This window comes from Magnusiomyces paraingens (assembly GCF_902498895.1).
Source record: "Magnusiomyces paraingens strain CBS 517.90 genome assembly, contig: contig2, whole genome shotgun sequence".
Lineage (NCBI taxonomy): Eukaryota > Fungi > Ascomycota > Dipodascomycetes > Dipodascales > Dipodascaceae > Magnusiomyces > Magnusiomyces paraingens.
The window spans coordinates 3,492,207-3,505,000 of NW_022474068.1; the positions used below are offsets into that span (position 1 = coordinate 3,492,207).

Below are 12,794 nucleotides of genomic sequence, written 5' to 3' on the forward strand. Positions count from 1 at the left end.
TTGTCGTTTTTTTTTTTTTTTTTTTTTTGAAATTCAATGAGAAAACAACCAGTCCTCATTAAGCCTAAAGCCATGGACACTCTACAAGACTCACAAACTTCCACTACTGCCCAAGAGGCACCTCAAAATTCCCAATCAAAACCTTCCAAACCTCAGTCTGCATCATCCAAATCAAAAGCTCGATCTCAAAGCACATCTGCAGCTGTCAAACCTTCATCTAAAAAACCTAGCCAAGTTGTAAAACCAGCCTCAACTATTATCCCAGCTTCCCATACTACGGCCTTACCTTCTCCAGCAAACTATGAGTTTCAACAAGCGTCCCCAGCAATCAATACACACAGCTTCATCCTGGATCCCCTGGTTCTACCACCTCCAGCTTTAGAAAACGAAGTCATTTATAACAACAGCAACAACAACAACAACAATAATAATAATAACAATAACAATACCAAAGCGCCATCGTTACCATCATCTGTCACAAATACCCCAAGACTTGGCGATGAAATCTCTCCATCGATCCAACCCGTGAAACTACCACCACCACCCCACCGCAAGCGTACCATTATTCATGTTACTCCCAATACCATTGAGAACTCGGGGTTTTCGGCTGCAAACTCAGGGAAATCTCCAAGTCTTTCCTCCAGTGGATCAAAGCGACGGCGACGTAATAGTAGCGTTGTGTCTTCAGCCTCTGCCTTTGATTCAATTTCTTCCACTCCCATGACTTCTCCTGCATTGTCCCCACGCAGTATGGCCATCAATAGCGAACGGTCAAGTGGAAGACAATCACGCAAGGCATCAACAAAAGATAGTACTGGCAGTGGCACTGGTGCTGCTGTTAATTCTTCTTCTTCTTCTTCTACAAATGGAGATGAAAACAATTCACCGCCCACCCCACCCATGCTGTCTGATCAGGAACTCAAGAGACACGCCCGCCGGACAGCTCACTCAGAAATTGAGCGTCGGAGGCGGTCAAAAATGAACCAGGAGTTTGATGCTCTAAAGCAGCTGGTTCCTGCGTGTCAGCAGTCCATCACCTCTGCTGGCGGAGGTGGTAATAATAATAATTCTGGTAGCAACAACAATTCTAGTAATAATAGTAATGGAGCAAGCGTAGCAAATGCTGCAAATGGCGGTGGTGGTAGTTCATCGCCATCTGCAGCTGCAACTGGGCTCCACAAGCTTGTTATTTTACAAGCTACTGTGGAGTATGTGCGGTATCTCAAACAATGCGTGGAGACTCTAGAGACGAAAAACCACGAAATGCAATTTCATTTAATTCAGCTCCAGCAGCAAATTGCCGGTGCCGGTGCCGGTGCCGGTGCCAATGCCGGTGGAAATGGGTCAAGCCCTACTATTTCCAGTAACTTGCAAGAAGAGAGTGCACCAGCACATGTGCAGCCACAACAGCCCGACGTTTATCACCCAGAACTTCACCAGATTCAACAGCAGCAGCAGCAACAACAGCAACAGCAACAACAGCAACAGCAACAACAGCAACAGCAACAACAGCAACAGCAATCTGAATATATAACAGATAAATCTGAGCTCCCTAGTCCCACGACAGCGGGTCCCAATTCTTTGGGTTCTTCCGACCCGGACACCAGGGACACTTCTACTACTACTGCTACTGCTACTGCTACTGCTACCGCTACTACTACTAATTCACCTGTAAACCCCGGTTCAAGTAAAAATGGCCATTCTTCTCCTGTTATTTTGGACGCCGATGCTGAAGCTGCTGCAGCGGCTGTTGCTGGGTTGACTAAACTACATCGCTCATCATTTTCACAATCGGAACGTATAATTCCTTCGCCGTCACTGGTGGCTACAGACCAAGAAGCGCTCACAAAGATGCATTCTACAAGTGGTTCACCTGTAACTGGGGCCTCGGCCACACGACAGGATTTGGTTGTATCTGCAACAACTACAGAATCAACACCTACTGCGTCAACATCAACTTCAACTTCAACTTCAACATCAACAACTTCTTCATCGACAACTTCAACGGCAAATGCAAGCCAGACTTCAGATTCTGTTAGTCGCAGTAGTAGTAGTCCGCCATCCAGTAGTATGGCAAGCCCAGCACCTGGGACCACTGCTGTTGTAGCACTTGTTCGCGACAAGACTCAGAGTCCTAGCAGCCAGCCACGTGCCACAGTTGAGCCGTCTCCACGGATCCGCGTGTCTGATTTGATTTGCTGAGAACAACAACAACAACATGTGCGCCTATGCGTGTAAATAATAATAATAATAATAATAATAATAATATTTTTTTTTTTCAAAATTATAATGGTAATAATTAAATTATATATATATATGGTTGACACGATAAAAACTAAATTAGAAAGATAAACACAGATTTAAGAAAGAAAGTAAAAAAAAAAAAAAAACGTGGGCTGGAACACTAGCAATTGGCTGGTCTTGTGCTGAGTTAAAAAAAAAAAATTATACAATCTCGGTTTCTTATTGTAGAAAACGCACGCGAACACACCCGTAAAGAAATTTTTCTTTCACGTTGCTCCGCTCCCTTCTCTCCCCTTCCGTTTATTTTTTATTTTTTTTATTTTTTTTAGTATTATTATTATTCAATGTTGTGGCGGTGGTGTAAATGACTGCCTTCAGAGTCTTGCGGATGCTCTTCAATTTCCCGCGACTCCGTATCTATTCCTTGTGTTTTATTATCATGGGTGTCTAAAATGTCTTGCATTTCCACTTGATAGCTTTCCTCCTCGTCCATCATTTCTGCACTATTGCGAGCAGTTGAATTTGTAGATTTGCGTACCCGCCTCAGATTTGCTAATACAAATGCCGGCGCCGTTGGACGGTCCAAAATTGCCATATCTTCTTCCGAAATTATAAATGGTAAAACATATCCAACAACAACTGAAAGAAGTAAAACTCCAGGGAACCCAACTGCTGCTATAGACTGTGTAATGCCAACCTCTGCTCCTGCAAAAACTGCTTGTGCAAAAGTAAATATATAAAGCCCACGCTTGCTACACCCATCAAGTCGTTTCATTTCTGGGGAAAGATACCGATGATCGGTAATAATATATTGTAACTTGGATGTAAGCCCATTATTAATGAGACCACTGATGCCCATGATCCAAAATAGCCCAGCAAGAGCTGCTTGTGGAACAAGACCCAAAACCACAAGTAAAGGTCCACTCATGGTTCCCATAATAAGAAGTCCTTGTAAAGTATTACTTACTCGTTGTTCAATGGCCCTCACGTAGTTTGTTCCAGACATATTGATAAACTCTGTATCTGACTCAGTATCAGAAGTTTCTTGGTGGTTTTTAATATGATCTGCCGAGATGCACAAGCTCTCAGTGTGTAACGGTGCCTGTGGAATTAATCCGTTAGGCGCAGGGATCCCTAAAATTCCAGCAAGACCCGTTGTAATGCCAAGCAAAAAGAAATCCCAATGGAACGAGGCTGGTTTTTTTAGTTTATATTTTGAGTCCTGGGCAATCAGTGATGAAACATTATGGTCAAAGAGAAACAAGAGAGTTAAAAGAATAGCAAAGGGGATAGCAAGAAATACATCTCCAACAGAAATCCCATGCCAAAAATGAATAAACCATCCATGTGTTCGACCAAGATGTTCACCAGAATAAGTTGGTTGGAACGATCGTGTGGTAGGTAAGTGCTGAACAGGTGTGCTGGCCATACGGCCACCGAAATGGACAAACCCAGAAAAAAACACCACTGTTAGGGGGGTTCCATAGTCACTAATGAACTTACGAATGGGAGGCTTAAAAAACTTTGTATAATTTCCAATCACAGAGCAAAGGACACCGAAAACCATCATGAGTAGGGCCACCATGACTGAAAAGTATCCGGCAGCCAAATTGATGGGCAAATCACCATGAGTTGTGGTGGCAGATCCATAGTCGTTAGCATTTCCAGCAAATTCAAACTGACGAGTGCAAATCTGGATTCCCTTTTGAATGTAAATGATACAAATAAAGAACCCGAAAATATCACAGGAAAAGAGAGTTACATAGCGTAGCGAGTTGATCCAGTTAAAGATGGCAATAATAAAGTGCATAACCATAGACCAAAGACATATCCAGCACATGAAGGGGAAATATGGGATACCTTTAGGTACAATAATCTCATAGACAGTATAGTTGAAAATAGCAATTGGACCTGTCACACCCACAATGCACAAAGGTTGACCAGCAAAGATTCCAAATACAATCCCGCCAATCGCTGAAGCAAGTAGTACTTCATTTACACCAAAAGCGTTATCTGTTTTGTCAAACATATCTTGTGCAAATGAAATAGCAGGAAGCAAATTAGCAAAGTACATGAAGATGGTCGCCGGTACCACACGATAATTCAATGCGTCGGTCCAGTCAGATAGGTAGTATGGGAGACGACCTTTAATGTCCTTGAAAATGCCCGAACAGGGCTGGCCAAAGAGAGCAAAACCGATGTTATTGAGGTGTCTTAAAGACATGGTTAATAAAGTATCGTCTTTTGAAATCTTAGCTGGCCTTTGGTATTAGAAGGATCTGGTTGCTTCATTGGGGTGGGGGAAGTTGGAAAGATGGCCCTTGGGGGTAAAGCGAAGCGAGCAACCCTATCTCCAATATTGGGAAATCTATTTTTTTAAGGTAAAAATCTTAATCAGCACTTTGTTATGACAGTGTCACATGATATCTATAGCTGACGTAATTAATTAATAAAACTTTAAAGAATACTTCTTTTTATCTTTTTTGATATTTTTTTTTTTTTTTTACAAAAGATCTATTTACAGACCGGTCCCAAAGCCTACCGGTTGATGAGCATAGCTAGAAGCCACCGGGGATGACACTGGAGAATCATTCACGTCATCATCAACATCATCTATGTCATCATCAACAAGAACATCCAGATCACCTTGCTCACTGCGATAGCTTTCTTCCAACGAGGCACGGCTGGCAGCAGCAGCAGCAGCAGCAGCAGCAGCAGCGGCGACGGCGTCAGCATCAGTAGCACTGTCATCAGTCTTACTAGTATCTCCGTTAAAATGCATAAAAGAATTATCTTCTCCATCAAAGTCGTTATCGTTATCATCGTTATCATCATCATTATCATCGTCATTATCATCATCATCATCCTCAAGCTTAATCCCTGCTGCTTCTGCAGCTGCTACAGCGGCATCAGCCTTGGCTTTAGCTTCTGCGCCAATTGCTGCGGCCGCAGCAGCTGCCTCTGCCGCCTTGGTCGCATTAGACTTACGCCCTCCCTTTGATCGTTTGGTAATACTGGATGCACCAGGAGCTGGAGACTGTGATTTGATACGTGATGGTGTAGCTGCCTTTGCTTTGGCTCTGCGGGTAGTAGTCTTGGGAGGCTCATTTGTGTTATCAAGTGGTGTTGCAGTTCCTGTCGGTGTTGCAGCCTTAGCCCCACGCGACTTTGCTTTGGGCTTTGCCGCACCGTCTTCCGTCTTAGGTACAACTGCTCGCTTACGGCTTTTGGTTGCGGGTGCGGGTGCGCCCGAAGCAGTTGCAGAGTTCCTTGGTTTAGGTCCAGGTTTGGCGCGGGGCTTTTTAGATGCATTGGGATCGGCCTGCGCTTTGCCCTTGCCAGGAGCAGCACGTTTTCTTTTGGTGGCAGGTGGGGTTGGTACTGCAGTGGCAGCAGCGGCAGCTGCAGCTGCAGCTGCCGCAGCCTCCTGTAAAAATGTTCCTGGAACCATATCCTCCATCAGCTTGCCAGATCCAAGCAAACTGTCATCATCATCAAGGTAGTGGCTATCCAGGTCAATGTCATCAAAATCTTCTTCTTCTTCTTCTTCTTCTTCATTCAGGCCATGGGCATCTTCATTTTCATACTCTTCACCGTCTTCATGGGTTAATGAACGGGACTTGCCAGATCTTGTTTTTAAAACACTTGGTTTTTCAATCTGAGGGAAAATGCGGGCGCTTGGATGAAGCAGTGAGGCTGGATCAAATGTCATTTTTAAAACATCTTCTCCCTCGAGTTCCGGACGTAGATTGCCAGAGATGTGATTTTCAGGCCATAGCATAAGCTCATTGATATCCTCGGTCCCGATAGCTTTGGCCAGGGTCTTGTCTGTCAGGTTTTGAACCTCGATCCATGTGCGATACTTGAGATACTGAAGTTCTCTGTATTCCTTTTCAAGTTCATTTTCATGTTGTAAAGTCCATACCAATCGGCGCTTGAGGATATCAAAAGTTTGTTTCCATTTTGCCACTGTAGGCCTTGTAGAGTTTTCTTCATTTTGAGTTTTTTGTTGATTCTGATGCAATTGTAATTGCTGATCTTGGGAATTAGTTGTTGTTGCTGTTGTTGTTTGGTCATCCTTCTTACGACGTTTATTTGGTGGGGGTGCAGCTGTGGCTGGAGTAGGAGTGCCGAGTGCTTCTTCTCTGGTTAGCATATCGGCTGTGGACTTTCCAAATAAATCTCTATCAATATCGTTTTCAGCCCAAAACCGGTCAAGACCCCCGCGACCCTCGACTTGTAAAAGGGCTGGGCTCATGGGAGTTGTGAGAAGGGTTGAAAGACGGTCGGAGCCATTCATATTTTTGATTTTCATGTAAAGTTCATTTAAGGCAGGGGGTTGTGCTGAAGTGCCTTCAGGAGGCCAATGGATTATTTTGGGGCTAGTAGAACTTTGTTGTTTTTGTTGGGCAGAAGAAGATGATGATGATGAAGAAGAACTTGTAGCAGATGATGACGCGTCTGGACCCAAGTGAATCCATTCAGCAATGAGTTTAGGGAAATGTGGAGTAGCGTCAAGTAAAGGTTTCGAGTCAGAATGGACGTGAGGATCTGCAGCAGAAGGTCGAAAGTGTTCTGTTTCATGGACTGTGCGAAGGTGTTTTGCAAGCGCGTCAGAACGTGTAAAGTTACGATCACACTCCGGGACTGTGCAATAGAAGGGTTTTTCCCCAGTATGAGAGCGCATATGAGATACTAGAGCAAACCTAGATGGTTGAAGGATTCCCTTGCGTGAGCAATTTTCCCATTCACAGGAATATTTAGCCCGACGAAGGCCAAAATGGTCTTCTTGGAGGTGAATGACTAGCGCATGAAGAGAGGGGAGAGTTCTGTTACAGCCGGTCCATTTGCACAGAGCAGGCTTATTTACTGGATTATTTGAATCTTCTTCATCTGAAAAGTTACCACCGGGAACTGAAGAAAATGAATCTTCTGAAATTGTATCTTCATCTTCATCCTGACTTTGTGGAGGAATTAAGGGAAGCATCTGGACCAGAATAGTGGGACCACCAATACCGTTAGGAGTGGTAGTTGATATGGTGCTGTTTTGGTAGCCGTTTTGATAAGGTTCAGCTTCCATGATTTGAAAAAGAAGAAGAAAATGGGGAGGGAAAAAAAAAAAAAAAAAAAAAAAAGGGGGGGAGGGAGAAGATAAAGTTTTTTAATGTAGGAATAGATTGATTGGCTGTTGTTATTGTTGTGGTGGTTTTAGTTTTTTTTTTTTTTTTAAAGGCCAGCTGGTGATGCCTGGCCAGAGTTAGTGGAGGTTTTTTTTTTTTTTTTTTTTTTTTTTCAGTGTGTACTAAAAACACCATAAAACAGAATGTGTGTTTGTTTGTATGTTTTTGTGTGAGATTATTATATTATAATAATTTTATAATTTTATTTTTTAAAATATTGGTGAACCAAATAATTAATTAATTAATTAATTATAAAAAAGCCCTTGCCCTGGAAAATAATCTCAAAGAGTCACTTCTTTTTTTTTTTTTTTTTTTTTTTTTTTTTTTGGTTTCACCACCAAAAATTTTTTGATTTTTTTTTTTTTCCCTCTCTTTTTTTCCCTTTTTCTATTTGCAAATAACAACAACAACAACAACAAACTACGGTAGCAGGTATATCCCCCCACTCCTTACATCAATCTACTTGGTGGATCTACACGCATTTGCAATTCATCAACTTTTGAATACACTTTACCCAATAGGAATCCGATATGTCTGATCTGGCATTGACTATCTTGAGCGCCTTAGATAAGACTGGGCAGATTGTCGACAGTCGCAAGGCTTTCCCTGACGTTCCCTCTGAGCAGATCCAAGCTGCTGTCACATCGCTTGCCGCCAAGTCGATGGTGACCTATAAAACTGAAGAAAAGGACTTATGGGTTCTGACAGCTGAGGCTGAGGATATTGTTGCCAATGGCTCACATGAAATGAGACTTTTTGAAGAAGTTGTTAAATCACTTGAGGGTCTTAAGATTGCTGATGTTGGCAAGGTTCTGGGTGCCTCTGGTAAACTTGGTCAACAACGAGCATTCAAGAATGGCTGGGTTAAGAAGGATGGTGATAAGCTTGTTAAGGGCGTTGAGGCCAAACCCGAGGATACTACTGCAGAAGAGCTCAAGACTATTAAGGAGACAGGCACGCTGGCGGATGCCAAGGAGCTTGCTGACCTTAAGAAGCGCAAACTTGTTACCAAGACAAAGCTGATTTCCTTTGAGATTGCCAAGGGTCCTGAGTTTGCTCTTACAATCAAGAAGCTGGAAACAGATTTGACAATTGATATGGTTCAGAGCGGTGCTTGGAAGACTGCTGAGTTTAAGCCCTATAACTTTGCTGCAGAAGGTACCAATCCTCTTGCTGGCGCTCTGCATCCTCTGAACAAGGTGCGAGAGGAGTTTCGACAGATTTTCTTTTCAATGGGATTTACTGAGATGCCAACGGCTCAGTATGTTGACAGTGGTTTCTGGAACTTTGATGCACTTTTCGTTCCTCAGCAGCACCCTGCCCGTGACTTGCAGGATACTTTTTACTTGAAGGACCCGGTTGTTGCTGATGAGCCCGAAGATAAGACGTACTGGAAGAATGTTCGTGCTGCGCACGAGGGCGGAGCGTACGACAGTTTAGGCTATAGATACCCTTGGAAGGCAGAGGAGTCTAAGCGTCTTGTGCTGCGCACGCACACGACTGCGATTTCAGGAGCCATGCTGCACAAGCTTGCACAGGACCCTAAGCCTGCGCGATACTTTAGTATTGATCGTGTTTTCCGCAATGAGGCGGTTGATGCGACGCATTTGGCAGAATTTCATCAGGTGGAGGGTGTTGTTGCGGACTACAACTTGACGCTGGGCGATTTGATTGGGTTCATGGAGCGCTTCTTTGCCAAGATGGGTGTACATGAACTTCGTTTCAAGGCTGCTTATAATCCTTATACTGAGCCCAGTATGGAGATTTTTGGTTGGCACCAAGGTTTAGGCAAGTGGGTTGAGATTGGTAATTCTGGTATGTTCCGACCAGAAATGTTGGAAGCCATGGGTCTGCCAAAGGACATGCGAGTGCACGGCTGGGGTCTAAGTTTGGAACGTCCTACTATGATTAAGTATGGTGTTTCTAACATTCGTGAGCTTTTGGGTCACAAGGTTTCTCTGGACTTTATAGAGAGCAATCCTGCTGTTCGTCTTGATGAGGATCTTGTTTAAAAAAAAAAAAAAAATTTTTTTCTATAATAAAAATTTTAATAAAAATGAAGATGAAAATAATGTAAAGGTGGGGTAGTAGAATAATTAAGATGATGTAATTTATTAAGTAGTTTTTTATTTTTTTTATTTTTTTTTTTTGCTTGATTTATTTGATTTTGTATATTCCTTAATTGCTAGCTAGAAGATCTTAATATTATTATTATTATAAAAAAAAAAAAAAAAGGAAAAAAAAATTCCAATATTACTTTTCTAAAGCTTTTAGATTAAAGAAAAAAAAAAATAATAATAATAATAATAATAATAATAATAAAAAATGGGTACAAAATAAAAAATAATAAATAATAAATAATAAAAAAAAAAAACAGAATATATATATCCCGACGGAATAGGGAAATTCCGATTCAATGGTGATATGTATTTGGTGGTGGTAGTGGTGGTGGCACGAGACTGCGAGTTTTTTTTTTTTTTTTTTTTTTTTGTATGTGAAAAAAAAAAAAACGGTTTACTTGAAAACGAGCTCTTTTTATTTTTATTTTTTTTTCATTCATTCATTCATTCATTCATTCATTCATTCATTTATTTATTAAATCATTTAAAAGAGTGATTTAAATAAATAAATAAATAAAAATCATCATAAGACAAAGTTTCTCTTATTATATTTATAATATAATATTATTATTATTACATCATGGTTTTTTTTGAGAAAAGCAAAACATCAAACTTGAGTATTATTATTAACTTTGCTATTTATTATCACTGATTGCTGCTTATGATTCTATTGTTAATAGGTTGTTGTTGTTGTTGTTGTTGTTGTTAATTAAGTTATTGATAGTAAGAATTTCCCCAGAATATTTAACCACTTATATATTGTTTAAAATCCTAAGTTTTAATAGTATCTCATCTTTAAAGTTTTTTGCTTTTTTGCCTTTTTTTTTTTTCTTTTTTTTCTTTTTTTCTTTTTTGTTCTTTCTATTCAACAATGATTTAAAGATGTTTTTTTTTTTTTTTTTTTTTTTTTTTTTTTTTTTTTTTTTTTTTTTCGAATTTATGTCCTGCCTGAATCAGGAACGGCTCTTATTCTTTTATATATATATATATATATATTTCCATTTATTGATTTTTATCTATTTATTTATTTATTAATTTTAGGTATCATCATCAGCAATGATAAATATAGAGAAAGAGTGGCTGATAAAAAACTTTTCCCCCACGTTCCTTTTTAACTTTGACTTTCTTCTTCTTTTAAAAAAAATTTTTTTAGAGAAAAAAAAAAAAAAAAAAAAGGGATTTCTTTCTTCTTTTTTTTTTTTGTATATAGATGAAAGGTTATTATAGAAGTATATATATTACTTAAATATATATATATATACATATATATATATATATACAAAGGTAGTAGTAGTAGTAGTAGTAATGGTATATAAACTGGTATAGTAAGTTGTTTGTAACTAAATACCTCTTTCCTCTTTCTCGAGGAAATATAGATATTAATGGATTGTTACCAACATTTCAAAGGGTTTTTTTTTTCTTCATTAAGCTAGTCATTATTATTATTATTTAATTATTTTGAAAAAATAAAATAAAATAAAACGGTCGGAATGTAAATGCGCTACTTTTAATGATCATTTTATTTTTGAACCAAATATGATAAATAAATATGATAAATTAAAAAAATAAAAATAAAAATAAAAATAAAAATCCTCAACATATTTGTTTTGTTTTTTGTTTATTTCTCCCCCCTTTATTTTTTTTTTTTTTTTAAAAAAAATGCCCAGTGCCGAAAGGGCCGCGTTCCGGGCTGTGCTGGGTGTGCCGGCCTAATCTAAGCTGGGCTGTGTGTGTGTGTGTGTGTATTGTTTTTTTTTTTTTTGTTTTTTTCTTATATATATATGTTGTTGTTTTTAATTGATATTTGTGTCATGAGAGCAGCAGACAAAATTAAATAAATTTTTTTTCTGACTGTTCTTTTGCCGCACGCCTTTTTTTTGTTTTTTTTGTTTTTTTTTTTTTTTTTTTTTTAGCCCTCATAACAACAACAATTCACAGTGTGCCAGCATTTTCTCTTCAGCAACAACAACAACAAGAAAAAAAAAAAAATAAATAAATAAAGTGTATGTGTGTGTGGCAACCCAAAAAGAGTATAAATACAGGTAACTTTCCTCTCTAATTAATAAATTTTATTTTTTTTTTTTTTTCTTTTTTTCTTTCTTTCTTTCTTCTACAACAGTCTTCTCTGTCCAAATTCTCTTAACAACAATTAAAACTTTACAACTCTTATAAAAAAAAACAATTCACAATGGCTCTTACCGGTTCTGATATCTTCAAGATCATTCTTGGTATGTTTATCTTTTTTTTAAACAAAAAATAATAATAATAATAATAATACTTTTTAAAGTCTTTATTATTACTCAAGTATTACTCAATTGACCTTTGATAACTAACTTTCTGTCTTTTTTTTTTTTTTTTTTTTTTTTTTTTTTTTTTTTTTTTTTTAAATAGCTGTCATTTTCCCTCCCCTTGGTGTCTTCCTTGAGAGAGGTTGCAACATGGATCTGCTCATCAATGTTGTCCTGACCTGTTTGGGTTGGTTCCCCGGTATCATCCACGCCCTTTACATTATTTTTAAGTACTAGGCGAGCCGATATCCCGAATGATGGGTAATGGCTACTACTTTGCGACGATGACATGAAGAAAATATAAAAACAAACAAACAAACAACACTTTTTTTTAACGACTTTTAATTTTTTTTTATCTATTACAATTTTTATTTTATTTTTTACCCGTTGATGACTGACTTTAAAAAGTAGGACAGTCTTTGTTTTTAAAACTTTTTTAACAAAAAAAAAAAAAAAAAAAGGAGAGGAGCTCTTAGGAATTGATTGACCTGATGAGAATATATAACCCTTTTTTTTTTTTTTTTTTTTAAAAAAAAATGTTTCTTTGACTTGTCTTTTTACTGCACACGGATTTATTTTAATGAGATCTTGCTTTGTTTAATTTACAATGCTTGTATTTTGTATTTATTTTTTGTTTTTTTATATTTATATATATAAAATAGTAATAATTAATTTTTTGTACAAAAAAAAAAAAAATAAACTGACGATGATTTATTTATTTATTTATTTATTTATTTATTTATTCAATGTGGGGAGAAATATATAAAGAGAGCAAACATAATTCTAATGGCTGTGTATAGACAAAAAAAAAAAAAAAAAAAAAAAAAAAAAAAAAAAATTTTTTTTTTTTTTTTTTTTTTTTTTGTATTGTGACGATGATATTGATGATGATGGTAAGTTTTATTTAAATGAAGTTGCTACAATGGCCATTTTTGAATTTTTTTGAATTTTTCAAAAAATAA

At 38.1% G+C, this 12,794-nt stretch overlaps 4 protein-coding genes across 4 annotated transcripts; 2 read left to right on the forward strand and 2 right to left on the reverse strand.

Annotated features, from left to right (window-relative positions):
• Positions 1-36: 36 nt before the first annotated feature.
• Positions 37-2,202, forward strand: SAPINGB_P002839 (uncharacterized protein; the record flags this gene model as incomplete). Its single annotated transcript, XM_031997557.1, has 1 exon — positions 37-2,202. One exon carries the CDS (start codon positions 37-39, stop codon positions 2,200-2,202), a length of 2,166 nt encoding a protein of 721 aa, XP_031853448.1.
• Positions 2,203-2,581: 379 nt separating this feature from the next.
• SAPINGB_P002840 (uncharacterized protein) lies at positions 2,582-4,468 on the reverse strand (the record flags this gene model as incomplete). Its single annotated transcript, XM_031997558.1, has 1 exon — positions 2,582-4,468. The coding sequence occupies one exon, from the start codon at positions 4,466-4,468 to the stop codon at positions 2,582-2,584; it is 1,887 nt and encodes a 628-aa protein (XP_031853449.1).
• A 294-nt stretch (positions 4,469-4,762) lies between these two features.
• On the reverse strand, positions 4,763-7,324 carry SAPINGB_P002841 (uncharacterized protein; the record flags this gene model as incomplete). The annotated part of the gene is made up of 1 exon (XM_031997559.1): positions 4,763-7,324. The coding sequence occupies one exon, from the start codon at positions 7,322-7,324 to the stop codon at positions 4,763-4,765; it is 2,562 nt and encodes an 853-aa protein (XP_031853450.1).
• A 630-nt stretch (positions 7,325-7,954) lies between these two features.
• SAPINGB_P002842 (uncharacterized protein) lies at positions 7,955-9,436 on the forward strand (the record flags this gene model as incomplete). Its single annotated transcript, XM_031997560.1, has 1 exon — positions 7,955-9,436. The coding sequence occupies one exon, from the start codon at positions 7,955-7,957 to the stop codon at positions 9,434-9,436; it is 1,482 nt and encodes a 493-aa protein (XP_031853451.1).
• Between the last annotated feature and the right edge of the window lie 3,358 nt (positions 9,437-12,794).